This window comes from Echeneis naucrates, chromosome 23 (genome assembly GCF_900963305.1).
Source record: "Echeneis naucrates chromosome 23, fEcheNa1.1, whole genome shotgun sequence".
Classification (NCBI taxonomy): domain Eukaryota; kingdom Metazoa; phylum Chordata; class Actinopteri; order Carangiformes; family Echeneidae; genus Echeneis; species Echeneis naucrates.
In genome coordinates this window covers 16,073,237-16,101,080 of record NC_042533.1, presented here as the reverse complement: position 1 = coordinate 16,101,080, position 27,844 = coordinate 16,073,237, and the positions used below count along the sequence as shown (strand labels likewise).

Below are 27,844 nucleotides of genomic sequence, written 5' to 3'. Positions count from 1 at the left end.
CTAAATATTTCATATGGGATCACTATAAAAATATACATAAAAGTCTACATAATCAGGGCTGAAAATTAATAAATGCAGAGAGAAAACTTGGCTGTTTCTGCTGCAAACTGGGTGTTACAAATATGGCTTCATGTCAGGATGACCAACTGTCCTGGAGGCGCAGGAAAAATGCAGTGGTTCTGAAATAACTTGTTCAGAGTTGATATGATTTTACCAAAGTTAGTATATTATATATTCACTATTTCTCAACTAAACAATATTGTTTGTTTAATAGAAAATTGAAGAGAGCTGTAGGTGTATTGGAACAAAAGCTTGCTGGGGTCTCAAACAGATACATGGGATCGTAGTTAAAGATGACACATCACTTGGATCACTGATCCCTTTTGTAAAGTTCTGTCCTGTATTTGGCTGTTTATTACTGTGTAATTGAGTTTGTTGTTGTGTGTTGTTGTCAGTTTAAAAGTCTACTTGAAATTGTAGCAAGTGGAGAAGACATGTCTAAACCAAATCTTCCAACACCGATGATCAACTCTCAAATTATAAATTTGATGGTAGCGGCACCATGCCGCCCCTCTAGTCCAGATGAGTCTTGGCGTGCTTCGTCTCTGTCTCCCCCTCCTGTCCTCAACATTACCCTGCGTTTTCCTCTATTATTTTCCACTCATTTTCTCACAGTTTAAAATGGCGGCGTTGAGTAACGCCGAGTCCCCACCGCCTGTCTTTAACGGAGACGCCGCGGAGCGGGAGCAGGTTAGGGAAAGGGGTATAGAAGAACTCGGCGCCTCCTGCACGTCCGGGATACCGGGAGGTCCGCAGCATGAGGAGGTAAGCGCTGCGGCGGCGGGTAGCGTGTCTGGGCTGAGAAGGGGATATGGGCTCCGAGTGGAAGTAATTGGATGTAAATCTTCAGGAAACGCCGGCTGTAACATGGATCGCGGGGGCTGCATTGCAGGCGACAAGACAATGGGCTTAATGTCCATTCAGGTGTCCACATCCCCTGGTTAACAGAAAAATACGACACGCCAACACGAGCGAGAGGGGAAGCGTTTATACCGCTGAGTTTATGTTTATTTCGGGCCTGCTTTATTCTTTTCGCTCCTGGGTTCATCTTCGAGGCTAGCTATAACCTGGTGCGCCAATAGCACACGCACACACACCGCTGTTGACAGAAGAGCGATACAATACCACTTTTCATAGCATTCTTCGGTAGTCTGATGTGTCCAGAGTTTTATTTGCACTGAAACGGAGCTTCATCAGCCTTTGATGGCGGAGGTGGAAGCCAAATCGAGTCGTGCCTGTCTTTCTGTGGCTGCAACTAGGTTACATAGGCTGTTTTTGTTTATGTTACAGGCTATATAATCACTGCCTCCATCTCCGTATACATACACAAAGGCGGAACTAGCAGCCAGACTGTGTCCTCATCACTGAACGCCAAAGCAGGGGATCAGTCCTTGGGCTGCAGATCAGAGGCCTCACTGCTTGACCATGATAGCACTTTCAACCACATTACAGTGCCCGTCAGTTAGCAGAATTTTAGAAGTGCATCATGTGTCATGCCACCCCTAAAGTCGTATATGTTGCCTCTGCATTCAAACAATTATGTATTCTTTAACGTGTCTTCAGTATCAGAGGTGTCTTTGGGTGACCTCTTCTTCACACTGATGTGGGCTCTGACTCAAATTTCATTAAAAAAAGGAAAAAAGAGAAATTCACCAAAATAGTTGAGACTATGTCAGTCAGACTTGTGCATAGTGGGTCTGGGTGCCTGTCAACTTTAGCAGCTGGTAGATGACACAGATAACGCATCAACACTGATGCCAGTCCTTTCACGGTATTCTGGGCCATTTTGTGAGATTGCAGATCAGGGCCTGTGTATCAAAGCATCTATATAGCTTTGTTTTTGTGCTTAGTTAGTCAACAAGGCTGACTAAGTACAAAAGGCCTTGTTTAGGTAAGTGTCATCCTGACAGAGCTTCAGAAGGAGAACAGCATTTTATCTGCAACTAACCAAAAGTGTGTGAACTGTTTAATGAATTTAAGGGAGCCAACGTGTGTGTGCGCGCGCGTGCATGTATATATAAACATTTTTTAAAACCTATTATTATTATTATTATTATTATTAAACCTATTATTCAGATAAATAAGGTAGTCACTTAACATTCTACTGCACATAACTGAGGGATGTTCAGTCTAGAACACTGCACTGCTGTATTTTTGAGCTGTTAGTTAAAAGCACATAGCAGATAATGAGAGTTTTAAGGTGAGGATGTGTGTGAGAGAGTGTGTCAGTGAGAGACTGATGCACCTAAAACATGCATCAGTCTCTCTCTTCCTAGGTGGATAAGCAGTAGTGTGTATGGGATACCTAGAGGTAACTAAAAAGTGGACAGGCAACTCTTGTCCATACTATGTAATATAATCCTCCAGGTCCCACTCCTGGTGTGAATAAAAGTGTCAAGGCATGTCATGAGATCCACTCATCAGTGAAAAGGCGAAAAAGCTCTTTTTTTTTCACACATCTAGAGGCTCTTAGTGTCCAACTGAAGAAAAGAGGTGGCTCAATAAGGGTCTTCAGTAGACCAATTTGATCCCAGTGCTGCTGGAGATGCCTGGCTGAGCTAAAATTGGGCCAGACAGCCTTCATCCTGCAGCAGTTGAACCAGTCATATCCTGAAATCGATTCATTTGTTGAAATCATGTCGCCTCCGCTACGATAGGTGGCGATGTGCACGCCTTCGACTTGTGGGTAATGGGTCATTTCCAATTGACCTATGATGTCACAGATCACAACATAGGTGGAAAGAAACAAAGACTGGTAAGCTAGCAAGTTAGCGATTCAGAGGTAAACTGGCACGACAATGGACAACCACTTTGTAAATTTGTACTTAACATGCCAGACAATCGGTTCCAGTCTGATTGTCCGTATACATGCAGCAGTAGATCAGCCTTCGATCACATCATATGCGTGTGTTAGTCCGACAATTTTCAGTTCAATTTCAGCCAAGCTAGTGTGTTTACATGTACTTTAAGTCTACTTTTATGTTTATTATTATTATTTTTTTATATGTGTCATGTAAACGTGATTACTGAGTGAGCAAATTTTTGTAGAGCTACTTAAATATTTGATTCATATGTTGATGGTTTGTACCCTTTTTTTATAGTGCTGTAACATTTCCAAATGTTGTTACACAACTGTCTCAGAAATAATTGACAATAATTAACAATATAATTGCCTCTATCAGTCCAATTTCTAATATACTTTTTTCTCTATCCAAGTCCAATAGTCATCACTGCTTCTTGCATTTTTTCGCAACTGTATCTCATTTGTCATTTTAGTTGATATGACCATGTATACGGACAAGTGCTAACAATTTAAATAATAATGCAAATGTATATTGCTATGGGGAAAAAAAGGGCATTGTTGTTTTGAGAGGGTTACTCATGTTGTCACACCGGCTGAACGGCTCTTCTATGCCCAGCTGCGGGAGGGGCCATCCACTGATGCAGAGGTTCTGATCGATTTGTTTAATTGTGCAAAGGGAGGGATGGTGATTTTTGAGATGCTGTTTTTATTTGAGAGTTAAAGGACATGTCCTTATCAAAAATTAAGATTCAAAACATTGGAAGTGGAGGACAAATTAATGCCACACAGAGTGGTTACATGATCAGATTCTCTACTTAAGGCCAAACAACAATTTTGTCTGAGTTCAAAAGTAAAAAGATGCAGTTCATCTTTTGGTTGTGCTAGCTTTTTTTTTTTTTTTTTTTTTACAGTGACCATTTTCTTCCATAGCCGGCAAATCACCTCTTCCAGATTTGCGGGCTCTGCCCTCTGATTTGGCTAGAAGTCCCTCCCCAAATAACTGATCATCCAAACATAATGTAGCTGAAACAAGTTGGGCTTGCAGGCTCCCTACATTATGACAGGACCAGCAGGACAGTGTCAAGTGACACTTTTTCTTTCTTCTTTTATTAACAACACTAAACGAAATCCAGTGAAAACCAAGCGTGGGCATTATTCAATACCTCTCACAAAACTACCCAATTCTCTTTGGATTGTTAATGTTAGAAAGCCAATTTGACTTTGCAACTGTAAATCAATGCGCTTGAGGCATCGTTTGACCCATCTCATGAAAATAAACTGCACCCCCCCAAAAAAAATTCCCTTAATTGCAGTTAAACAAAGCAAATGCGATTATGTTTAAAAAAAAAAAAAAAATCGCGGTTAGACATTTATGGCATAATTGTTCCAGGCCTACCTTTTTATAATACTTGCATAGTTGTGTTTCATGGACTCAACAGCACTTCAGATTCTTGATTAAAACTGTGAACACACCAAACCAAAAAGATGCAGTTGTATGTAAAGGCTTGTTTAATGTTGAACTTATAGATGCTCTCAAACTGATCAGTAGTAGCTGGTGTGTTTCTAAGGTTTAACAGGTCTGTGGTGGACAGCTTGTTTACTCGGGGTGGGAATCTTTTACTGTCTCACGATTTGATTAGATTCCGATTTTTGGATTTTGATTCAAAATGATTTGATTTATAATGATTTCTGCCTCAATCTATAGGTGTACAAAGGATCCACATGATCTACTCAAGTCTGCTTTGCAAGACAGAATGACAAATGGAGACATTAAAGTGTCTTTTTTCACATTTATTAAGTTTTAAAAATTTATCCATGCCTGGAATCACGGAAATCACAAAAAACGAAATTCATTATAAAGATGGAAAAACAGAACTGGCCAACATTTTATATAGTTTTACACGTTTTTTTTTTTTTTTTTTTAAATAAAAAGAAATGTGTCTGTCGGGAAAATTCTCCGTGGGGTTTACGAATAATGCACGCCCCCTTCCCATGAATGAATAAATAAGTGTGGCGACTTGAGCGTAGTGGGTGTGGTTTGATTCCTGATCATGTCTAGGTTAATTGGTGACTTGATGTAAATGTATGTGTTGGCATAGTCGTTAGTGATGTCACCCCGCAATAAGAAAGGTACGGGTCGATGCCTGGTGCGGCACCTGAACATGTAGACTGGTCAATGAGACTAGATGAGACACCAGACCCCGGACTAGACGGGACCAGAACAGAAACCAGAGGCCTTATAGGGCTTTCTATAGGGCTCCAGGTAAAAACAAAATGAGTCCAAATCGTTGCCTTCAATGCTGAAGGGGCCGGTTAAATCTCTCTTTCCTCCATTGTTATAGTTTTTTCTTTGTTTTGGTGTTTACCGTGCATGCATATGTTCCAGAACCGGCTCCATTGTGACATCAGGACATCCCACATACAAAATGGAGGCAGCCAGCCAGCGGATTTGTTTTTTTTGTTTTTTTGTTTTTTTTATCAATTTTAGGACATTTTAAATAAATTCTGAATCATAGTAAATGAGAGTTGCGACCCTTTTTGGATAGATTTTTTGGCACACCCCTATTCTTTACAGTGTCAGTGTCTGAAAAATGTCACAGCACAGAAAAAATTTGCTCTCTAATCAAAGCATTCACAATGAAACAACTTTACGCAGTAATATTTAATGATGAATTTAATAAAGCAAGTAATTGGAATCAAACACACAGAGAACCATATAGAAAATTGGAAAAATGTAGCCGAGACAATGCTGGAGTGGTTTGCCATTGTCATCAGTCGAACGATCATGTTTTCTTATCCTTTTGCATCTTGAAGCCAAAATTCTTGAAAACAAATAAACCACAATTTAAAAGGAGTGAGCATGCAGCGGCAGATCAACAACCAAGTATTCGGTAGTGATGGGAAGTTTGGCTCTTTTGGTTTGGCTCCCAAAGAAGAGAAGGTACTTAACAGTTCCGAATTTAGTATAATTTTAGCTTCATATTTTAGCCAAATTTAGCAAATATGAAAGGTTTGTGTGTTGATAAGCCCATTTGCATCAAGGGTTTTTTGCTTTTTTTTTTTTTTTTTTTTTTTTTTTTTTTGAGAAGCCTTATAATTGTCAAATTTATATTTATTTATTTATATATATATATATATATATATATATATATTTATTTATTTTAATTTTTTTATTTTATTTTATTTTTTTGTAAAAAAAGCATTCTTACTTTTGCTTCATACTTTTAATAAATAAAAAAAAAAAAACTACTTTACAAAGCACTGCAAACAAATCCACTCTACCAAAAACAGAACGAAACGCAATCTTCAGTGCAAGGTGGCATTGAGAAAAATCTGCTGCCTCAGCTTGGATGGGCAGATGTGATTCCTTCTTTCTGTGCATATCTGCGCTTTTCTTCGAGAAAACTTTTTTTGGAAGGAACACATGTTGCCACAATTCAGTCATCACCTTCACCAGGCATGGGAAGCCTGAGGCCTCCCACCAGCTCAGTGGGTCTTCTGCTTGATGGATGAAGGGCTCATAAAGATATAGTCTCACCTCCATCACAGCATTAGCGGCAGGATCCCTTTGGAGCATCTCCTGTACTGCTTTCATCAAAGAGCCTCCAGATAGCAGAAGTTTGTGGCTCCTCCTCCGTTTTCTGCACTGAAGTTTGTTGATGGTGGGCTGTCACTTGCTGCAGACCTTTGCAAAGCAAGACAATTTTTGGAGGCTGTGACATTGCTGATGGAGAGAGAGAACAAAAACTTTTATAATCATGCTTTTTTTTTAATGTAGCATATTGCGCTTGCTGTCTCTTTCTCCCATCTTCTCCCACTTTCAATTTCCGGTTGTGGGGATGGCTGGAGCCAATGCAATGAGTGAGGGTGGGGTACACCCTGGAAAGGTCACCAGGCCATCTCAGGCGTGACATATTGCTTTTTCACAGTTTGGTTTTGTCTATTATATGTGCTGTATATATGTGCAATATATAATAATGAATAAATAGTAGTAGAGAAAAAACTATTCTCTAATTGTACCTGTTTGCATTTAAGTTCTACCCTGTTCTCATATGAGCAGAGCTGAGCCACTGAGAGTGAGCTGAGCAGCAAAAGGAAAGAACTGGAGACCTGGCTGTCAGTCAATGGGAGTTGGCTCTTCTGATTCACCATAAAGCATCGGCTATTAGAACTGGCTCTTTTGTGCATCACAAGTATGAGGGTCATAGTAATGGTGAAATTTTTTTTATTTTTCTCATTAAGTCATGCGTTTATTTAGAATAGTCATTTAATTCGCTTGCCACTGTCACCAACAACATTTAATGGCATTAAATGTTGTTTGCTTAAATACATTAACCTTTTATTTGAATTTAGTGCAACCAGAAGTAACCTTCTGCTCTCATTTTCAACATAAGTAGTACACAATGAAGTGTAACCAACATTTCTTCAGGTTGAATTAACAGTATGTTTATCTGCTACTTCTGCTGTTTTTTTGAGCATAAAAATACCAGTTCAACCAATGTTTCTTCAGGAGAGGTGCCTGGACTGTCGGCGTTTTGTTTAATTCCATGGCCCCTCAGATCGTTGGAAAGATTTGTCATGTTTTTGTTTTGTTTTGTTTTGTTTTTTTTTTTAATTTAGCTTCTACATATTCTATAAATAGGGACCAACTTAACTAGAACGCCCCCTTCTTGTAAAATTACAACTTTATTCTTGATGTCTCGCACAGTGGGGAAAAAACATCGCCTCAACCAATCTGATATGTGCAGCACTGCAGGCTGTGCCTCCAAAGTTCAGATTCGGGCAACAAATTGAATCGAAAGCAACTGGACTTGGATTTGTCTAAGAAAGATGTTTTACCTCTCGGGATGCAACACTACTCACCATTCGGTACGCCCTGCATGGGTGCGCGTGTGTGTGCGTGCCTGACTGTCTAGGCAAAAGCCCTCCCTCACGAGTTATTGTCCAATCATTGTTGTGCCTCCGCTCGCTCACAGTGACTAACCTGTCACACTGTTGCAGCTGGAGCCATTGCAGCTCACACACACAGAAGCAGAAAAACCTTCTACCTTGAAAACAACAACTTTATTCCATTCCATTCCATTGCTGCAGGCTATCGCTGATATTTTGTGAGAGGCTGCTGTGTGCGTGTATTTGTGTGTAAACACCTGCCCACCTGAACACTGCCTCTGGTTGGCTTACCATGAAATCTTACTCTACCTTAGCCAATCATCATCACTTATGCAAATCAATAGTTCAGAGGCTTCTTTTTTTTTTTTTTAACCCTGGTTCGAAAGGTTCCTAGTTCCTCTGAATGTTCTTGCAGTCAGAATGCAGCTATTGTAGTCTGTAGGATAACCCAGTACTGGCTACAAAAAGAAGACACCACCCACAGGCCCTTCATCAGCATCATAGCATTGTCAAACTTACAGGTACCATCTTATTACCGCTGGTGGGTAACACTTTGCATACTCAATACTCAACTGGCTTTGTAAATAAGGTTAAAAGATTGAAATTGAACTCCGATTAAACCATAGTTATTTAGCTAGGGCTGTCCCTGAAAGTTGACAAGTCAAATCATCTGTCAGAGATCCATGAGCATTTTATGATTTAGTGCTATATAAATAAATTTTATTTGATTAGTCCACTGAGATTCTTCAAATTGAGCAATATTTTGTTTGTTTGTTTATACTGAAATGTGTGCAAACCTATTTCTTAAATTCCCTGGCCTATTCTTCACAATGAAATTCAGTCTGACTCTGAGCAGTTCATCAGTGATGCTGTTGCTTTCAAGATCTTGTTCTCGCGAGTAATTAACTTTATATTAATTCCAATAGTAGTCTCTCCCCACTCACTGCCACCTTACACAGAATTCTGACTCACTTGGACAGAAGGAACATTTTGATTTTTTTTTTTTTTTTTTTTTTTTTTTTGGGTACCCTTTTACACTATCTTCTCCCAGCAGATGATAAGAGATGTACCATTACAATGAGCAATTGGACCCCCAGGGATGCATCTTTAATCCACTTTTTTTTCTCCGCCAGTGATACAACTGTGGTGGCTCTCATCACAGGCAATGATCTGTCCATCCATCAATCTATGTTCAACCAATTTATTTGGGGCTGAATTGCATGGGCAGCAGTCTAACAGAACTCCAGTTATCCCTCTCCCTGGACATATCCTTTAGCAAGGGAATGTCCGGGCATCTCCAGGCCAGCCGAGAGATATAGTCTGACCCAGCAAGTAGTGAGGATTGCTAAGATCATTGTGGTCTCACTCCCTTCCAAGTTAGACATCTATGAGGGGAGATGTAAGAAGAAAGTCTGCATTTTCAGGGGCTCCTACTTCTCTCCCAATGGACTATTCCTGTTGTTGATATTGATGATGTTGATATAAGATATTTCATCATCAAAGCTAAGACAGCCAGAATGTGCAACAGCTTTTTCACAACAAGGTATACGACTTCTTAATAACCAAGCACCTTGAAACTGATAAAGTGAACCAGCGCTGGGTTGGTTCACTTCAAAATTATTGTATGATTTTTATTTTGTATTTTCATTGGTTGTGTGTCGAAATTAGCATTGGTGTGTGTGTGTGTGTGTGTGTGTGTGTGTGTGTGTGTGAAAGCATATATTTCTCGACCACAGACTAAACCATGTGAACTGCTTGTCTAATACTGTTTGATATGTCTCTTCACAGATATGGAATATCAAACAGATGATAAAACTGACACAAGAACACTTAGAGGCTCTTCTGGACAAGTTTGGAGGAGAACACAATCCTCCCTCCATTTATCTGGAAGTAAGAATGCTGTGGCTTCAGGGACAAATTTTGCAGAGAAGGGCATTTGTCATCATGACTTGCTTAAGTGACATCTCTCTGGTGTATTGTCTAATCAGGCCTATGAGGAGTACACTAGTAAACTTGATGCCCTGCAACAGAGGGAGCAGCAGCTGCTGGAAGCCATGGGGAATGGTACGGACTTCTCCTGCTCACCTTCTCCCATGCCAGCCCTTCTGGAGGTCAAGGTGGGAGGATGTGGTGGTGGAGGTGGGGCTCAGACCTTTCCCTCAGCCCCCAACACCTTGGCTGTCCTGCAGACCCCAAGTGATGCCAGCCGAGCTAACCCTCGCTCCCCACAGAAACCTATTGTTAGGGTCTTCCTGCCCAACAAACAAAGGACAGTGGTAAGTCTGATATCTGATCTAAGTAACTAAAAACAGATTTATAGCTTGTAGAACAGAAGAAGTAGTGAAATTATGCACTTTCAGACTGATAAATGCTATAAAGAATCCTTTGAAATCGGAAGAAGACAGAAACAGGCATGTTGACATGCTTATGTGTGAATCTTGGAACACCAAGTCGTGTAAAACCAAAATTAGGGATGCACCGATACCACTTTTTTACAAAACGAGTAGTGTTATGAGTACTTGTATCCGAGTACTCACCAATACCGATACTAATTCCGCCATTACACATAAAGTTACACATAGTTTTTTGTTTTTTGTTTTTTTAACCACAGATATTCTGTTCTGTTATTGTTGATCTGTTATTTGAAAAATATTTCTCAGTATGATACTGTACTGCAGCGAAAATTGTGACAAACACAAATTTAACAAAATTCTCATATACTGATATTCAACATTGAACACTTACTAAGATACTCAGTAAAAACTGAGTACTGACATTTAACAAAAGTGCTTTTAACATGATTTTGGCCCTCCTCTCGAGAGTTCTGCTGGACATAATTTTCATTCTGCTTTGATTTTGTTACTCTCATTTTCCTGAAAATAGCTCCACACTGCTGACATGACTCCTCATTCTTATAGCCAAGTGTTGTAAACCGTGCACTGCCATAAAGTGGTATTGGTGGCCATTTTATGAGCAAGTGTACGAGTACTCCTATTGGTCCAATACCCAATACTGGTACTGGTGCATCCCTAACAAAAATACAAAACTGTTAGAATCTGAAAACTCTTTATTTAGATCAAAGACTATACAAACCAAAACTGTATTTACAGGGAGACCAAAGTCTGTCTGATACAGACATATGTTATTTCTTTTAAGCTTAGTTTCTAAGTAACTTCAAGTATCTCTGCTGACATTTACACTATGTGGCAAACTGGTGGCTGTCATAAAATGGACCATTGTTGAACACCTGGCTCTCAGATGTCATGTGACAGTGTACCTTGTTGTTTGAGGCAGATATACTTCAAGCACATTTCAGATCTCTTTATACTGGGCCATCCCAGAAGGAAGTTTACACGTGTGACACAAATGTGTTGAAAGAAAATATGTTTGTTGATGTGACTCTGAGACCTCACCCTTTCATCATATTTGGAACTTGGATGCTCCCCCCCGCCCACACACACACACACACACACACACACACACACACACACACACACACCACATCTAAAACAATGATCACAAATGCACAATGTGGTAGGGAACCTCTCACTCAGATCCTACAATCCTTCTAGGCTCAGCTGTTTGGCCTCTGTTGTTAGCTTCATGTGTCATGGCAGTGAGTGAGGTGTGCTGTATTCAGGTGCCAGCCCGCTGTGGGATGACTGTTAGAGACTCGCTGAAGAAAGCATTGATGATGCGAGGCCTTATTCCAGAGTGCTGTGCTGTTTACAGGATACAGGATGGGTAAGTTCTAACATATCTATACTTGTATAGTAAATTAGTCTCACCTGTATATCACATGCTTGGAATTTCAATAATTAATGCAAATTCAAGCAAACTCCACATATTTTTGGGGGGCTTGGAATTTTTAATATTTCCTGCGGTTTTTCCACAGCATGTTTAAATACATTGAGGGAATTCAGAAAACCAGAAGTGGCAAGAATCATGCACAATGCCTCTTGCATTCTTATTTTATAATAATTAAGTAACAATGAATTGATGCATTTCCACCCCCACCCCCTTCCACCCACACTTATTTGCTCTGGAAAGTGAGTTATTAACTCTAGTATGGGTCTTGTGTTGGGAGATCAAATCAAATTTATTTGCATAGTACCAAGTCAAAACACAGTTACATTAAGGCGCTTTATACAGTGCAGGTCTAGACCAAACTCTTTCTAAACTATTTTTACACTTTCAATTGAGTGGCCCATATAGTCTTGAATAGGATTCTGCAGACAACCAATGATGGATTTGAGAGATGTTGTTTTATACAGGGTTTGATGTACACAGTGGCTTTTGGGCAGCCCTATTTCCCTTCGTAATTGTAGCCATTGCACTCTAAGCTTGTTTTTGTTTGTTTGGTGAACCCAAATTGTTTTAGTTTTGGTTGTTTTTCCTCAACAACAGTGGTGCATTGAGGTAATTATGTAAATGTATGAATTTGAGTGCACACTTCATGCACATATAGAATGTAACATTGACAAATTAGTTTTATGTGTCATGAACCTTTATTAGCAGAAGAAATATAATCTATAACACAAAAACTGACAATTTCCCCTGAACGTCTTAAGAAAAGCATTCAGGAGGGATCATGTCCCTTCCAGGGGAACCACGCCCCCTTAGATATTTTTTGATTGACCATGTGTAATTGCTGTCTGCCATTAGCACTGTATAAACATCAAATCTGATGTCCACGCTGTCCTCATGGAGTCATCCATCGTCCAAGTAAACTAGATCAGGTTACTCTTTCAAAGGTACAGTTATTATATGTTACAGGTGGGGGCACCTGAGCTGCATATCAAGTGTCATCGCAAACAAACTAAATACTCAATAATCAATGTGAAATCTTATTATACATCTGCCAACCTTTCTAACGTTACATTTTGCTGTTTCATTGAATGTAGACTGATGCATGAAGATATAACCAGACTATACCATTTACTTCCCGTGTCAGGGAGAAGAAGCCAATTGGTTGGGACACAGACATCTCTTGGCTGACAGGAGAGGAATTACATGTGGAAGTACTGGAGAATGTGCCACTCACCACACACAACTTTGTAAGTCACATCAGACAAAGATTCAGGTAATATGGTATGGTGGACTGGCCTTACCTGGGTCTGACTGTTTCTTTCTTTGACAGGTGAGGAAGACCTTCTTCACTCTGGCCTTTTGTGACTTCTGTAGAAAGCTGCTGTTCCAGGGTTTCCGTTGTCAAACCTGTGGGTACAAGTTCCACCAGCGCTGCAGTACTGAGGTTCCGCTCATGTGTGTCAACTATGATCAGCTTGAGTAAGTGACAAAATTCAGCAAGTAGGGCAAAGAACTTATGATAGCAGACTGTGATTTGGACCTTTCCTGTTGCTCTTCCTTCAGTACCACATTCTCCAACTGCAGGTACACGATGAAAACATAATTCACATCAAACAAAACAGGCCTTTTATTAATTTAATAAGACGCCATTTATGTAACCATTTTAATTAGGTGAGACAGGTGCTGGACAAGAGCCTGCACCAGTAAATGTCTTTATTTGCAGCTGTATACTACTGAAGCTAATTGAATAGTACTGGTTCAGCAGTCTTTTTGGGACTGATTGAAGAGATCAAAGCTGAAGCAATCTCTATAAATATCTAAAATGAACTAATGTTAACTAGGTGGAAGGTGTTGTCAAAGGACATTTAGTTTTAATTGGTCATTGCCCCAAAGGCTCAAACTCTGGTTACACTGTATCATCCCTTTGACCAGCATCTGTGCTGTGCTTTTGTCTTTCACATGACCATAGTATTTTGGTCCATCGTGTGTTTTAATGCTGAAGTTGAATAATTTGTATGTGTTCTGCAGTTTGTTGCTTGTGTCCAAGTTCTTTGAGCATCACCCGTTCACCCAGGAGGAGGTCTCCTCAGAGGGAACTACCCCGGTGTCTGAGGCCTGTCCATCGCTTCCCCCATCTGACTCGACTGGGTGAGTCCTTTGTCTTCACTCTTCTCAGTGGAATAAGAAAAATCATTCAATTTAAATGCTTTTTTTAAAATTATTCTTACATGGTTTCCACCAAAGACATTACAGTGATGTTTTTGGCCTCATCTTTGTAGTTGTGCATTCGATATGTCGTGTGTGGTGGGTTGTTTTTTTTTTTAACAGATTTCCCCTTTCTAGGTCTATATCTCATGCCACTGTGTCACCGTCCAAGTCCATACCAATCCCTCCCAGTTTCCGCTCCAGCGAGGAAGACCACCGCAACCAGTTTGGCCAGCGGGACCGTTCTTCCTCTGCTCCCAATGTCCATATTAACACCATTGAGCCTGTCAACATTGATGTGAGTCTGTCCTCCTTGGATTGACAGCTACATGTACTTCCAAACCTTCTGAAGTAGGATTGGCCGGAGTAAGTTTCACTTATTCCACAAATTAAAAAGCTGCAATATTGTTGGGCTATGGTCAGTGCTAGTAGGAGTAGGACTGGTAGGCCAGTCATCATCATGGCCCTTTAAATACCCATTCCCTTGGACCATTGGCAATGTGTTGTAACAAGTCCTAAACTGCCATTGTTGCATCCTGAATCTTTTGAAAATTGCTGTTAACTACATTTTGGGCTATTATTATTTACAGTGAAGCCCACGTGTCCATTCTGTGTAAATCCAGATGTTACGTTGTTACTTGTAGGTATCAATAGTTACTGCACTATTATATTCCTGTTGAAACTGCTGTCACATCACCCGAAAAGCTATGAAGCTGCTTCAATGACCATTCTTCAATAAGCTGCTGCAGTGAATATGGTTTTTGAGACTGCTTTTATTTTATTTATAATGTTATCATTTTCTTCCTTCTTTAATTTCAGGACCTAATTCGAGATCAGGGCCTGCCAAGGTCAGATGGAGGTAAGGATCACAATATCAAACCTCAGGTTAATTTATTGCCTTTATTCCCACCATCCTCCGTCTGCGTGGTCTTGGTCTTTTGTGTGTGTGTAAATTCACACCCGAGGACTTGAGTCAGTTGAGCAGGAGCTCAGGTGACAAGTTTTCTCAGATCTATGGGTCCGTTTTTTTTTTTTTTTTTTTTAAAAGCCAAAGGTTTTACTTAGAGCCAGAGCTGCCAGGCAAGATCTCTAGGAACACACCTGGCTACTGTGGGTTTTTTTTTCCTCAAATTCATGAAGGAGTTAATTGAAAATGAAACTACAAGGAAGTTGTTAGAGGGATACTATGGTTGTGATGGTACCAGGTGATTCCCTGCTTAATGTACTGCACTCAGATGAGACTGGTATCATCTGAACACCTAAATGAGAAATTTACAGTTGGCTATATGGAAATAGAACCAAGCTAACATGATAACTGTAGTGTGGTAGGAGGGCTCTTTATTCATGAGCTAAGCTTTGTCCTTGGACAGTTAGAGGTGAGAGGGGCAGGGTGAGAAGCAGTGATGGTATGTCTGTCTCTCTTTGCCCTGCAGCCCCCCCGACCCACCCCGTCCGCTGCTTGAGGAAGCACCGAACACGGACCTCAAGTCCCCTCCTATACTCCTACCCCAATGACATAGTGTTTGATTTTGAGCCTGAACCTGTTTTCCGAGGTAGTTAGGCTTCCGTGTGGTCCTGTGTCTTTCAACCTGCAACCCCCCCCCCTTCCCTCCCCATCACCACCGCCATACCCAACTCCCCTCACCTATGTCACATCCACTGTGTACATGTTTCTCTCCCCTCTATGTCCCTATGCCCTCACATGTTCACTGTGCCACACCAGACAGCACACAGACTACACACTGGTCTCAGCACAACTCTGATGTGACTCTTCTTATTCTGTGAATGGTGCTTTGATCCCCTCCTTGAACTATTTAACTCTGAGGAATGAAATCAAAAGGTTGTTCAGATCAATTTCAAACTGGCACAATTGTATAAAATAGTTATCACTGAGCATCAGGGGAGCTTTAGCCTCTTCCAAAATGAATTCAATGTGAAATTCCAATGTGAAAGCAGACACAAAACATCAGATTTTTATACAGCAACATCACAAGCAGTACTGCGTAATATTAAATCAAATTTATTTATAAAGTGCCAAATTATAACACAATTACATCAAGGCTGACTTTACATCTAGAACAGGTCTAGAGTAATTTTTATGGAGTAGTTAAAGGGGGGGCGGGGGCAGGAGGAGAGGAGATGCCATGGGGGAAAAAAATGCAAGCACTAGTAAATATTAGAATAAGGAGAAAATTATTTTTTTAGCAGAAGTAACAATGGAAAATAGTAGTGGTACTTTTAAACAAAACTACCGCATTTCTTTACAGCCTCTATATGGCAATTGAGTTTTTGTGTGATTTAAAAGCCCAAATGTCAAACTTACAATCTCCATCATAGTGGCCTTCATCACCACAGAGGCCTATGGGTAAGGGTCAAAGTCTCTTGGTAAACATATTTGCTGTCTTAGCCTAAGGAAATCACCCAAGATGCTTTACCCTAACCACTCTAAAAGTTAATGAGTAAACCTAAGACAAACCCTGTGACTCCTTCTTAAAGACTTTTATGGATGGCAGCCATGTCTTTCTTAATAAATCTTGATCTTTATTTTAAACAGAAAGTTTAAAACCACATTGGAAGTTTTTTCAATCAAAATTCCAAAAGTTCTATAAATTTTACTGTTGTCAAGCTCAGTGTGTTCTGTCCAGATGACTGGGGTCGGCGCTCATAATGAAGGTAACTTATGACAAATCTTCAAAGTGCTGATACTGAGCTGTGTATTTTCATTCTTCGTGGATCAGTTCTATCTGTGATTTTGTTGTAAATAGTAAACAGACAGCAGGTTAAATCAGCTGACTTACTCTTAGATGACATCATATCCTTTGTAATTTGAGACAGATGAAGTTCATAACAGTGATGTGACTGTGATTTATAGATTAAAACAATAAACTGCCATTCAACAAGAGCACCCCTTCACCTCTCCCCCGTGCATGTAACCAAATGCAAACACAACCGATAGTCCTTACTTAAACCTTCCCCTATTTAGTCCTCTGCTTCATCTCATTTTCTTTTGACCTGTCTCTCATTCTCTTTGTTTCTCTTCCCTTCAACTATGATCCCCCTTTAGGCTCCACCACAGGGCTGTCAGCCACACCCCCTGCTTCTTTACCTGGCTCTCTGACCAATGTCAAAGTTCCACAGAAGTCGCCCTGTCAACAGAGGGAGCGCAAGTCCTCGTCCTCATCTGAGGATCGCAATAAGATGGTGAGAGATTGATGCAGGGTATTCCATTTCATCTGAAGGTGTGTGCGTGCGTGCTCACTTTTTGTGTCTTGCACAACAGAAAACCCTTGGGAGAAGGGACTCCAGTGATGACTGGGAAATCCCCGAGGGTCAGATCACTTTGGGCCAGAGGATAGGCTCTGGATCTTTTGGAACTGTCTTCAAGGGAAAGTGGCATGGTAAGACCACAGTACACCGCTCCAACCTGAAGATTGGGCATCAAATCACAACTCTGTTAAATAAGCAAGTACATTCATCACATTTTATTAAAGACTGGGAGATAATTGACTCACCACTATGTTTGTTTGCCTCAAGGCAACTCAGCAGTAGACCACTCTGTGTGATTGAGTCCAGCCTTGAAAAAATATAGAAAAAATCCCACTGTAATAACCCTTCTGAAAACACTATATATTCTGTCTTTGTTTTTTGTTGTTGTGTTTTTTTTTTTTTTATATATATATTTTCAGTACAACCACTGGGTTTTGAGCGGTATATGGATATGGACTAATACAAAACTAACATGGCATTCTTTTCCTCTTTTGCAGGATTAGTTGACTGCAAGACAGGTACCAGATGCAGGGCAGGGTGATTTAATACTGATTTTAGAATGACAAAATGGCCTTAACTTTGTGTCAAAAAGAACTGTGACTTCAGTTCTGTTCACTGATGAATGATGGATCAGAGAGAAGAATAGAACAGATAGTGTTCTTATTTTCTGTCACACGCCTCACAGCCTCGGTCATTTAGTCTTTATTTACGTCATCTCCAGAAGGTAACAGACTTTTGGTAGACACAGGTCTTTATATTCTACCTCCTGTGTTTGATCTGTAGACCTGGTTTCACTGCAGTCTGGTAGAACCCTCGGACAGATGCTGTTTGAATCCAAAACTACAACTGCACCAGGCACGGCTAACAAGTGAAGATCTTTCAGTCAGTAATCTAGCCAAACAGTCCATGAGACAGTCAATCAGTGATTCAGATAGCCAGTCAGTCAGATAGCATTTTGCAATGGTGAAACATAACATGTCTCTTCTTTTCTGCTTTCCTTGCCTCTTTTCCCCTCTCAGGTGATGTGGCAGTGAAGATGTTAAATGTTACTGCTCCTACACCACAACAGCTCCAGGCTTTCAAGAATGAAGTGGGGGTCCTCAGGTAACTTCTGCCATCTTTTTCTTTTGTACTGCACCACAAACAGATGAGTACAGATGCCCTGTACAAGACACTTCATTAATGTGACATCAGTTTTCTTTACCCTGTGTGTATCCACCAAGGAAAACGCGTCATGTGAACATCTTGCTGTTCATGGGCTACACCACCAAGCCTCAACTGGCCATAGTGACTCAGTGGTGTGAAGGTTCTAGTCTGTACCACCACCTGCACATCATTGAAACCAAGTTTGAGATGATCAAGCTTATTGACATTGCTCGGCAGACAGCTCAGGGCATGGAGTGAGTCCCTCACAGATACAAAAGAAGATTTCAGTAAATGTGGAGTCGTCTAACTACCTCTTTTTTCCTCCTCAGTTACCTGCATGCCAAGTCCATCATCCACAGAGATCTGAAGAGCAACAGTATCCTTAAGCTTTTTACTGCTGAACCATTTCATCTGTTTGTGACATAAGAGTCAAGCAAGATTTAAGTACTATGACCTTAGAAACAGTACTGCTACATGCTGTTTCCATGACTTGCTCTCCTCCAGATATTTTCCTCCACGAGGATCTGACAGTAAAGATCGGTGACTTTGGCCTGGCTACAGTGAAGTCCCGCTGGAGTGGCTCCCATCAGTTTGAACAACTCTCTGGCTCTATATTGTGGATGGTCAGTGACCCTCAGTTTTAACCTCAGATTGTGATCAGTGATCAATTTTTAATAGAATCTTTACAAATATTTTGAGAAGAGTAGGATCGTTAGGGGAACGACTTGATGTACAAGTTGATGTACATTCACTTTTGTCTGGTCAGCAGTAGAATTGTCTAGAAAAACTTTACTTTGTCAAGTAACAGCTTCTAATTCATGCTCTCTCAGGCTCCAGAGGTGATCAGGCTGCAGGACAAGAACCCCTACAGCTTCCAGTCAGATGTCTACGCTTTTGGCATTGTGCTGTACGAGCTCATGTCAGGAGCATTGCCCTACTCAAACATTAACAACAGGGACCAGGTGAGAGGACTGCTCAGACACATCTCTGAATTCTCAGTGAAAGGATTGATTTTCTTTTATAAATACATTTTCTAATAAAATTTTTAAAAATATTTTATAATGAAACAATTAAGAAACTCTATTTAGCCACGCAACATCCAAAGGCACTTAATTATAATCTTCTCATCTAATTTAATTAATGAATCATTTTGATTATTATTATTATTATTATTATTATTAAGAAAAAGATAAAAATTAATTCAGTCATCTTCTTCCGCTTATCTGTTTCTGGGTCGCGGGGGATGCTGGAACCGTTCCTAGCTCACATGGGGTGAGGGTGGGGTGAGGTGGGCTCGACAAGTCGCCAGTCCACAATCAATCAACAATGAGAGTATAGACTATCATAGTGACACAGCCCACTCACATTTGTCTAGTGCAACGACAGCTTTACAGAATGCCATTTATCTCTGATAATAGTTAAATTATTCTCTCCACAGATCATATTCATGGTGGGTCGAGGTTACCTTTCTCCTGACCTCAGTAAGGTGCGCAGCAACTGTCCCAAGGCAATGAAGAGATTGATGGCTGACTGCCTGAAGAAAAAGCGAGAGGAGCGACCTCTCTTCCCACAGGTGAGAAATAATCATAGATTTCATTGGGAAGGCCACATTGGTTCCATTAAAGACAGGCCACTGCAGCTGAATAAATTCAATAAAAATGGTTTTTCTCAACCTCAAAAGCAGAGAGAATGAGGTATTTATTCTTCATTTCTGATGTCCTCACTTTGATTTAACATTTTGCTCATTCCCCCAACTTCTGACTTGAGGAGTCCAAACAACATCTGACAGAAATGTAGATTAATGAGACACACGGTTTAATGAGCTGCTGTATGTGAGGCCACAAAGTTAATATTGTTAGTATATAATATTTTACAGCTTTTCTCTTCCATGGATCTCCATTCTCAACTGAACAGCAACTAAATTCTTCTATTTCTACACTCCTACATATAACTTCGTTATATGCACACTTCAGCGCAATAATGCAGCAGTTGACTAAAGAAGAAAAGCACTGTCAGCTCTTCCAGGAAGGGTTTGAGAACATAATTCTTTCCTTTTAGTTTTAGACAGAAACACAGAAGCCAGTGTCTCTGCGGGGCGCCTCTCTTTTGCAAACACCTGTACTTCCATTGACCCCCTGTGTCCAACGAATGTAACTGGCTTTGATTCTGATGGAAAGCATTTATTTATTACATTGATTGTTGTGATAGTAATACACCTCAATACATTTAGTCATAATATTTAATAAACGGGGTGTCACTTGCATTTAATGAAAAGCAAGAAACATCAGTCTCATACAATTTAAAGGCGTTCTTTTGGATAACCATGGATAAAACCACTTTTTAACAAATTTAGACTGAATGGTATAAGAATAAATGTTCATTTATTTAACAAAATGCAGTAATAAATACACGACCAGGTCAGCTTAATGAAGCTACATAGGTTTTATTTATGAGTCAACTTTATAACAATAAGTGATGGATTTGATCTCGGTGAAAACTGATATGATTAGCAATAAATTTTGATAGTGGATATTTGAGGTAGCGTGTCCTATGATTAATGCCACACCAACTGATGCAGCAGTGAGAAAGAAACGTTTACGTCTTCCTTTTCAGCTGTCTCTCAGTCGCGCCGCTGGCTGGTGTAGACACAAGCAGCTTCAGTTCAGGCAACCCTCTGGTGGTGATGTCTCTTTCTGTAAATTGGCAAGCAACGCTCCCGCAGTGTGACATTTTCTGGAAAGTCTCTGGCTAGATAGGTGAACCCTAACCCTAACTCATCTGGACTAGCTAACTAATGTTGGAATGAAACATTCATGAATAGTCTACATTAGTCAGTACAATAGCCAACATTCAAATACATTTGAGCAACGAAGATCATAAAGTAAGCAATAGAACAATGAAAACGGAAAAAAGGCAATACCACCATGAAAAATATAAACTAAGAACAATTCACTATTAATATAGCAAAAATTTTAAGTAGTCATGCAGTCTATTCTAACAGGTCATGTAGTCGTGGTTAAATTAATTAAATTCATGAATACATGAATAACACAGTTTTCATACATTAAGAAACAGCAGTTCAGTGTATCGTAGAATCTCGTAGAATTGTATCGTAGAAAATCAGGGTATCAGGAAAAGCATAGTCTGTTTCATGTGGCTTTTTGAGTTTTTGAAGCTATAGGTTCCTGGGGTGATACTTTGACTCTTACTGTCTGAAATCATCTTAAATGTTTATTCTGTGAGAAAGTTTGTTTTTGTGAAAGGGGAGAAGCAAGATGTCAGTGATTAAATCTAGTGAGGAATGCCATTAGTAGATCAACTTGTTGAGGTTTGCAAAGAGTTTCCATAAACATCCTGTTGTCATGTTGGTTCTGGTGCGGGTCACTACACTGATCCTGAATCTATACCTGTTGTGTGTTTCTGTCAGATATTGGCATCCATTGAGCTGCTTGCTCGCTCATTACCCAAAATCCACCGCAGCGCCTCGGAACCTTCATTAAACCGAGCCGGCTTTCAGACAGAGGACTTCAGCTTGTATGCCTGCGCCTCACCCAAAACCCCCATCCAGGCTGGTGGCTATGGTGAGTCCACACATATACGTCTCTGTCACACCAGCACTGCTTAGGTACACTTGAGGTGAATAAATGAAACTATGGAAGAAGAAAGTAATGGGAACAATGAACATGTGTAGAAATAACTAAAAATACAGAGGTAGAAATGCTGCACATATCAGACCACATTGTTGTCTTAATCCGCGTCAATCCTGATTGATTCAAATGTGCTTCACCGTGAACTCTATTTCCTGCTGACTGAATGTGGAAGAACTCACCCTGAAGGAATAACTGAAGAATCCTGCACAGAATCCCTTATGCTAATGTCCTAGGACAGGGGTCAGCCACCTTCAGCATAAAAAGAGCCATTTGGGCACGGTTCCCACCAAATAAAACCCACCTGGAGTCACAAAACCTATTTGACTGCTATAAAGAAGATAGTTTGACAATTATGCTATCTACATAAGAACTGTAGTTCGTTGCATTTATGAAATAAAAGAATTAATAAAGTAGTCACCAACCTGTCAGCAACAGGTGGTGCAAACAATGCAGGATGTAAATTTTGATTTTGGGGGGGGGGACAATGGCGTTTTATTTCAATGTTAAATTAAATAGACATCATTTTTTCTAAGCCGCAGGGTCACAGCCACAGCAGAGGGATGAAAGAGCCTCGGGATGCCGACCCCTGTCCTATTAGCTGCTGGATGACTTTTAATGTGAATGTTTGTGACCAAGTCTTTCACTTTAAATTTAAAACTTTTAAAGTTTAAATGATTAGCATGAATTTGGAAGGTATAAAAAGACAGAAGTATATCTTAGACTTAATTTCACATCCAGCGGTTTCTATGATTTTTTTTTTTTTTTTTTTTGCTCTGAGAGAGAGAGGAATATGAAAGTGAAATGAAGTGTTGGAATGTAGTGAACCAGTGGGGATGAGCATCCCACAGACAGTTGCATCTTATTTCGTTGCTTTTTCATCTCCCTATTCATTCATTTGGGGTTTTCAAAACCAGCGAACAGAATGACAGCATGATAGACATAAATGCATAGGTGGATTAAATGTTCTTCCTAAAAAAAAAAAAAAAACAATCTCAAGTGATCTAAAGTACTTGTTAAAATGTCAGCATGGTAAATAAAGTATTGGTGTCTTTAAAGGTTGCGGTTGCACGTTTAAAATTTCCTTTTTATTTCCACCTGGCCTATTTTTATACACCCCACTATAGTGGCTGCTCTGTAGAATTAATAAAAATCAGTACAAAATCAGTTTTATTTGAAACTGTTTTTTAATTTTTCATAGAAAATAGGCAGACATACTGCCATTTATGTACCTGTCCTATAATCTGTTCTTCCCACTGATATCACTGAATCTTTAAGGTTTTTGAAAGGAGAATACATTTCACTGGCTTCAGTTGGGCAAACAGCTGATGGCTAAGTGCTTACTAATTCAACTTCTGTCTTATTTTTCAGGGGAGTTTTCAGCATTCAAATAAGTGCTGCAGATCTCAGCAGCTTGTCCCTCGTCACTTCTCTAAACTCTTGTCTCCCTGCGGTGGATTCATTTATCACTGGAAAAAAAAAGAAAAACTTGTCTCAAAGAACGGCTGTTTTCTTCTTCCATCACGCTGAAGAAGGCAACCTTACCTGAGGCAACAAAAAGCTGTGGAGCAGGCAAACAGCCACACACTAAACTGAATTAGGGAAGAAAAAAAGCAACTTGAATGACACAAAAAGGAAAAAATATCCATACCCAAACAGTTTTCTAGCCTGCTGGAAGGAAAAGAAGGTGAGAGGAAGGAGAGAGGGATGAAAACTCTTATGAGAATACAGGGTTCTGGGTGACGCTCAACTAACAATTCCCTGTGTGGAAAGGAGGGACACTGGTTTTCAGCTGATTCTTGACCTGCACTGGAGTGAGGGCAGGGAGAGAGCAGCCTCCTATCTAACAGCTGATGTGGATGCTCAGACACATAGCCTGTTCAAGAGAAGAGCAGAGGTCACCCAACAAGGGTTAATCCCAAAGGAAGGTGACTTGAATATATATCTGTTTTTACTTTTTCATTTGTTTCTCATGTTTCAAATTTTTTGCTAGCAGTTGGTAAGATTGAGCTTTTTGTCTTTTGTTTCCTTTGATAGGAGGGTAGCCTCCCTCCAGTTTCGCAGCACAGGCCTTCGCTCTGTTTTTATCTCTTTGTGCTTAATGGTGCCCAATTTTGAGAGACTGTATTCTGCCTTGTTTACCTCTAACATATTTGGACACCTTTGGTAATGGAACAGTTGTGAGATTTGCATGTGAGAGTAGGATAAGGTCCATAAGTTATGCTATTCTTTGGAAGGAAAGATGCATTTTTTTGGTTGATGAAGGTACATGAGAGATTTCTGGTTCCCTATGAAGAACATAGTCTAAAATGACTAGTTATTCCATGTTTGTGTGAAAGTAGGTGGAGATGGTTGTGGTTCTAGGTTTGTAGTTAAAGACTTGGTTTGACCGCAGAAGTGCTTCAGAGTGAGGCACTTTACAGAACACAGTCAAAGCCAAGCCGCTGCCCTGCTTATGAGGGTGTACTTGCGACTTCTCTAAACTTCAAAAATACTACCCCCCATCTTTGAACCAAAGCTGCTTCTTCTGATCCCCACCTCAAATCCATTGTGCAGAGTGCATATCCTGTGATTGTTTTGGTTTAATCACGTGGCTTTAATATTGCACTCAGGTAAAAATGGGAGTCTGTTACTGCAACTGCAATGTAATCTGCTGAAATCACCAGTGATCTCTTAGAGATTCCCTCTGATTATGTTCTGTCAGTCACATCTTTGACCTTTTCTACATGCATACACCTGTCCTTTTTTTATTCCAATGTGTTAGGGGTTTTTGGTGTCATAGGTTAATTTTATTTTGTTAGTCATTGTTTGCCTTTTTCTGTACAGGCAGGCCTGCAGATATTTACTTATTTATGTGAATCTTATTGTTTCGTGAATTCATTTTCAGAGCCACTCTGAGTCTTTATTTTGATGCTTGTTTTAGTCTTTGTGACTCATGTACTTGCACTTTGTAGAGACAGTCGACAGACATGCCTTGACTTTTTTATTGAACTCTGATGACCGAACATCTACCTAATGCATGATTCACCTGCAGGGGCTGCACTGTTAATATGTTGCTATGAAGGAAGTTTTGATCGGCACCCTTCAGAAGCTAGTGTCACACAGTACACACCGTACCATACAGTGCCATACTGTGGGCACTGGGAATAGCTCCCTTGATAAATGGATAATTTTGAAGGTTAGGTGTACAGCTGCAGAATCCATGCATACAACAAACTTCTTCATGTTTGTTGTGGCGTCTTCACTTACTTTGTCCAAGGTCATGCTACCATATCTTTCTCATATTATTGACTTTATTCTCAGGAGAAGTCCACCAGTTTCAGTGCACCACTTGTGTAATCCTTTGACCAGCAGAGTTTAGTATTGCATGTGTCCAAACAGGAATGGCACAAGTGGGAAGAGTCTGAACTAGGAGATGAAGGCTGGAGCTGACCACTGACCACTGACCTGATCCTATTTACATAATAATAAGAGATGTTTGTGGGTTTGACCATATTGTGGTGTTCTTCTGCATGTGGATCTCACACTTCTTGTTACTATAATAGGGCATGGCAGCTCATGTGTGACCTTTTAGTAGAGCAATTGTCAAAACACTGCTCAAGGTTTATTTATTTGCTTTTTCTAGAGCTTTTTTTATTTGCTGAGAATTTCTTGTAAAGGTGAACTGAGCCTGTGCAGACCTAAAGTCTTAGGAGCTCAAATGATGATGAAAACCCTATGATATGTCCTGAAGGAGCAGTAAGTGCACTTTTGAATTGGGAACTCCTATTGTCCTGGATCAAGAATTGTCCTTTAAAAAAAAGTATTGAACTTGAATGACACATCCTTGGTCCTCCACCAGTTTGTTGTTTGCTGCAGAGGTAATTTGCTGTTTGTCAACATGGCTGGACCTGAGGAAGGAAATGGCAGTCTTTAAGTGGTGTATGTTGTATTTATTTTCCTGCTTTGTGTTTTATGAGAATACTATCTCTGATATACAGTATGTTTTTCAGAGGGAGGACACAGTAGGAAACACTGAGCTCTGTCACCTACCCTGCTGATCTCACCACACACCCTCTGCTAAAACAAACAAAACGCACAACTTTCTCTTTAGCATTGCCCTATAGTCACTTTCCTTTAGTTTTCCTCTGTAATACCCCCTCCCCATTTCCTTGCCTGCAATTTAAACCAGACAATTCCTCTTCACTGAGAACTATCATGTCATGGCGAACATAGAGATCTGTTTCGTTTTATTTGGTTTCACATGTAAATAATTGTACAAAGGAAATATTGTCAGTTTGCTAGGAGGCATGGAGATCACAAATGTAACAAATTCTAAAAGTTCAAATAAAGATGAAGACATTTTGATAGGCAGACTTTCAAGGAAAATGGTGAGTGTAAAAAATATTTAAGGCTGTATCATAAGAAGAAAAAGCTTAATGTATTTGTTGTGAATATGAAAAACTGATATATTAAAGAAGTGCATGAAAACTGTTGCCTGGTTTGTCTGTGTACATCATTGTGCTGTGTAATGATTCACTGACTGAAAATTTATGTCCACATTGTGGCAGCATATACTTCTGTAGGGAGACAAACGCACAATAACCAGTCTGAGCTTTAATGCATATAGACCTCATGAGTGCTTCTGAGAAAATGAAACATGGAATCAAAAAGAGAACCAGGACCAGAACAAAACACTCGTGAGTAGATAGACACATATGAGATGACATTAAGACCAGGTCATTGATCATAGACCATGAGAAGTGCTGGAGTAAGTCCCATTCAACCTCAGAGATGTATCAAAATGTGAAAATTAATATTGGAGAACAACATCACCATCTCTCTACTAGAGTAAATCTTTGTAACTGTTGCATATTATTCTGCATTACATCAAGACTTTGACTTTGTCAGGAAAATCTGTTTAAAAAAAAAAAAAAAAAAAATCTATTCTACTTACCCTAACCCTTTTCACCCTACTTTTAATTATAAAATGCTATAGTGAAAATTATTACCTTTGTGGTAATAATTCGACTCAATTTGTAATATAGAATTATAAAACAGTAAGTGCAAAAACTGAAATCATAAACACACTATCAGCCCATAGCCAGCTCTTCTTCCAACCACTTGAGCTTCAGTTGGGCACTTACCAGATAACAAAATCACACTGAATCAATGTTGAAACCTGACACTGAAACGGAATTGAATGTGCTCATTATGATCAATGTTGAATCAACGTGACTCATCTAAATGGTGTTCTACATGGAAATTTCAAACGGATATACAGCAGGTATAATAAGTATCGAACACGTCACCATTTTTCTCAGTAAATATATTTCCAAAGGTGCTACTGACGTGAAATTTTCACCAGATGTGGTTAACCACCCATGCAACCCACACATGCAAGGAAATCAAACCTCATATGGCCATAAATTAAGTGTGATAAAATGGAATGAGACAGGAAAAAGTAAAGCACATGAAGAAATGGAGGTGCAAAAAGGCACAAAAAGCCAAGACAGCAGCTGAAATCAATCATTAATCAGAAAGTAATCCTGCATCCTGTCAGTGCAAATAATATCAGTTGATTCAGCTGATATCCCCAAAATAGCATACCAACAATGAAGTTTGGAGGTGGGAAGATCATGGTGTGGGGGTGTTTTTCAGCATACGGCACTCAGGTGATTACCTGACTTGAATTTCCAATTGGAAAGAATTACAGATTAGAGTTCATAGAAATGGACCGTGGAACCTTCAAGAATCACAAAATCACAAAAGGCGTTTCTCCAGCTAGGAGGCGTCTTGAAGCTGTTATTAACAACAAAGGCTTTTGTACGACATATTAAATAAATGTAATATTTTTTTTTCCCTGTGCCATTCCATTTTAATACGCGTTATGGTCATCTAACCATGTGTGGGTTGCATGGGTTGTTACCCACATCTGGTGAAAATTTCATGTCAGTAACACCTTTAGAAATATATTTACTGAGAAAAATGGTGAGGTGTTAAAGATTTAATTTACCCACTGTAAAAACTATTATTA

At 39.8% G+C, this 27,844-nt stretch overlaps 1 protein-coding gene across 2 annotated transcripts; it reads left to right on the top strand.

The window, feature by feature from the left end:
- Positions 1-680: 680 nt before the first annotated feature.
- On the top strand, positions 681-26,303 carry braf (B-Raf proto-oncogene, serine/threonine kinase). Of its 2 annotated transcripts, XM_029494793.1 has the most exons (20): positions 681-825; positions 9,542-9,643; positions 9,742-10,029; positions 11,394-11,497; positions 12,708-12,810; positions 12,894-13,042; positions 13,592-13,711; positions 13,907-14,066; positions 14,588-14,627; positions 15,202-15,321; positions 16,833-16,969; positions 17,049-17,166; positions 18,055-18,139; positions 18,259-18,435; positions 18,511-18,557; positions 18,686-18,804; positions 19,012-19,143; positions 19,620-19,754; positions 21,609-21,762; positions 23,200-26,303. In XM_029494793.1, exons 1-20 carry the CDS (start codon positions 682-684, stop codon positions 23,220-23,222), a joined length of 2,457 nt encoding a protein of 818 aa, XP_029350653.1. In that variant the 5' UTR covers position 681; the 3' UTR covers positions 23,223-26,303. The 2 variants fall into 2 exon arrangements, with proteins under 2 accessions (XP_029350653.1, XP_029350654.1); XM_029494794.1 differs by lacking the exon at positions 15,202-15,321.
- Positions 26,304-27,844: the final 1,541 nt, after the last annotated feature.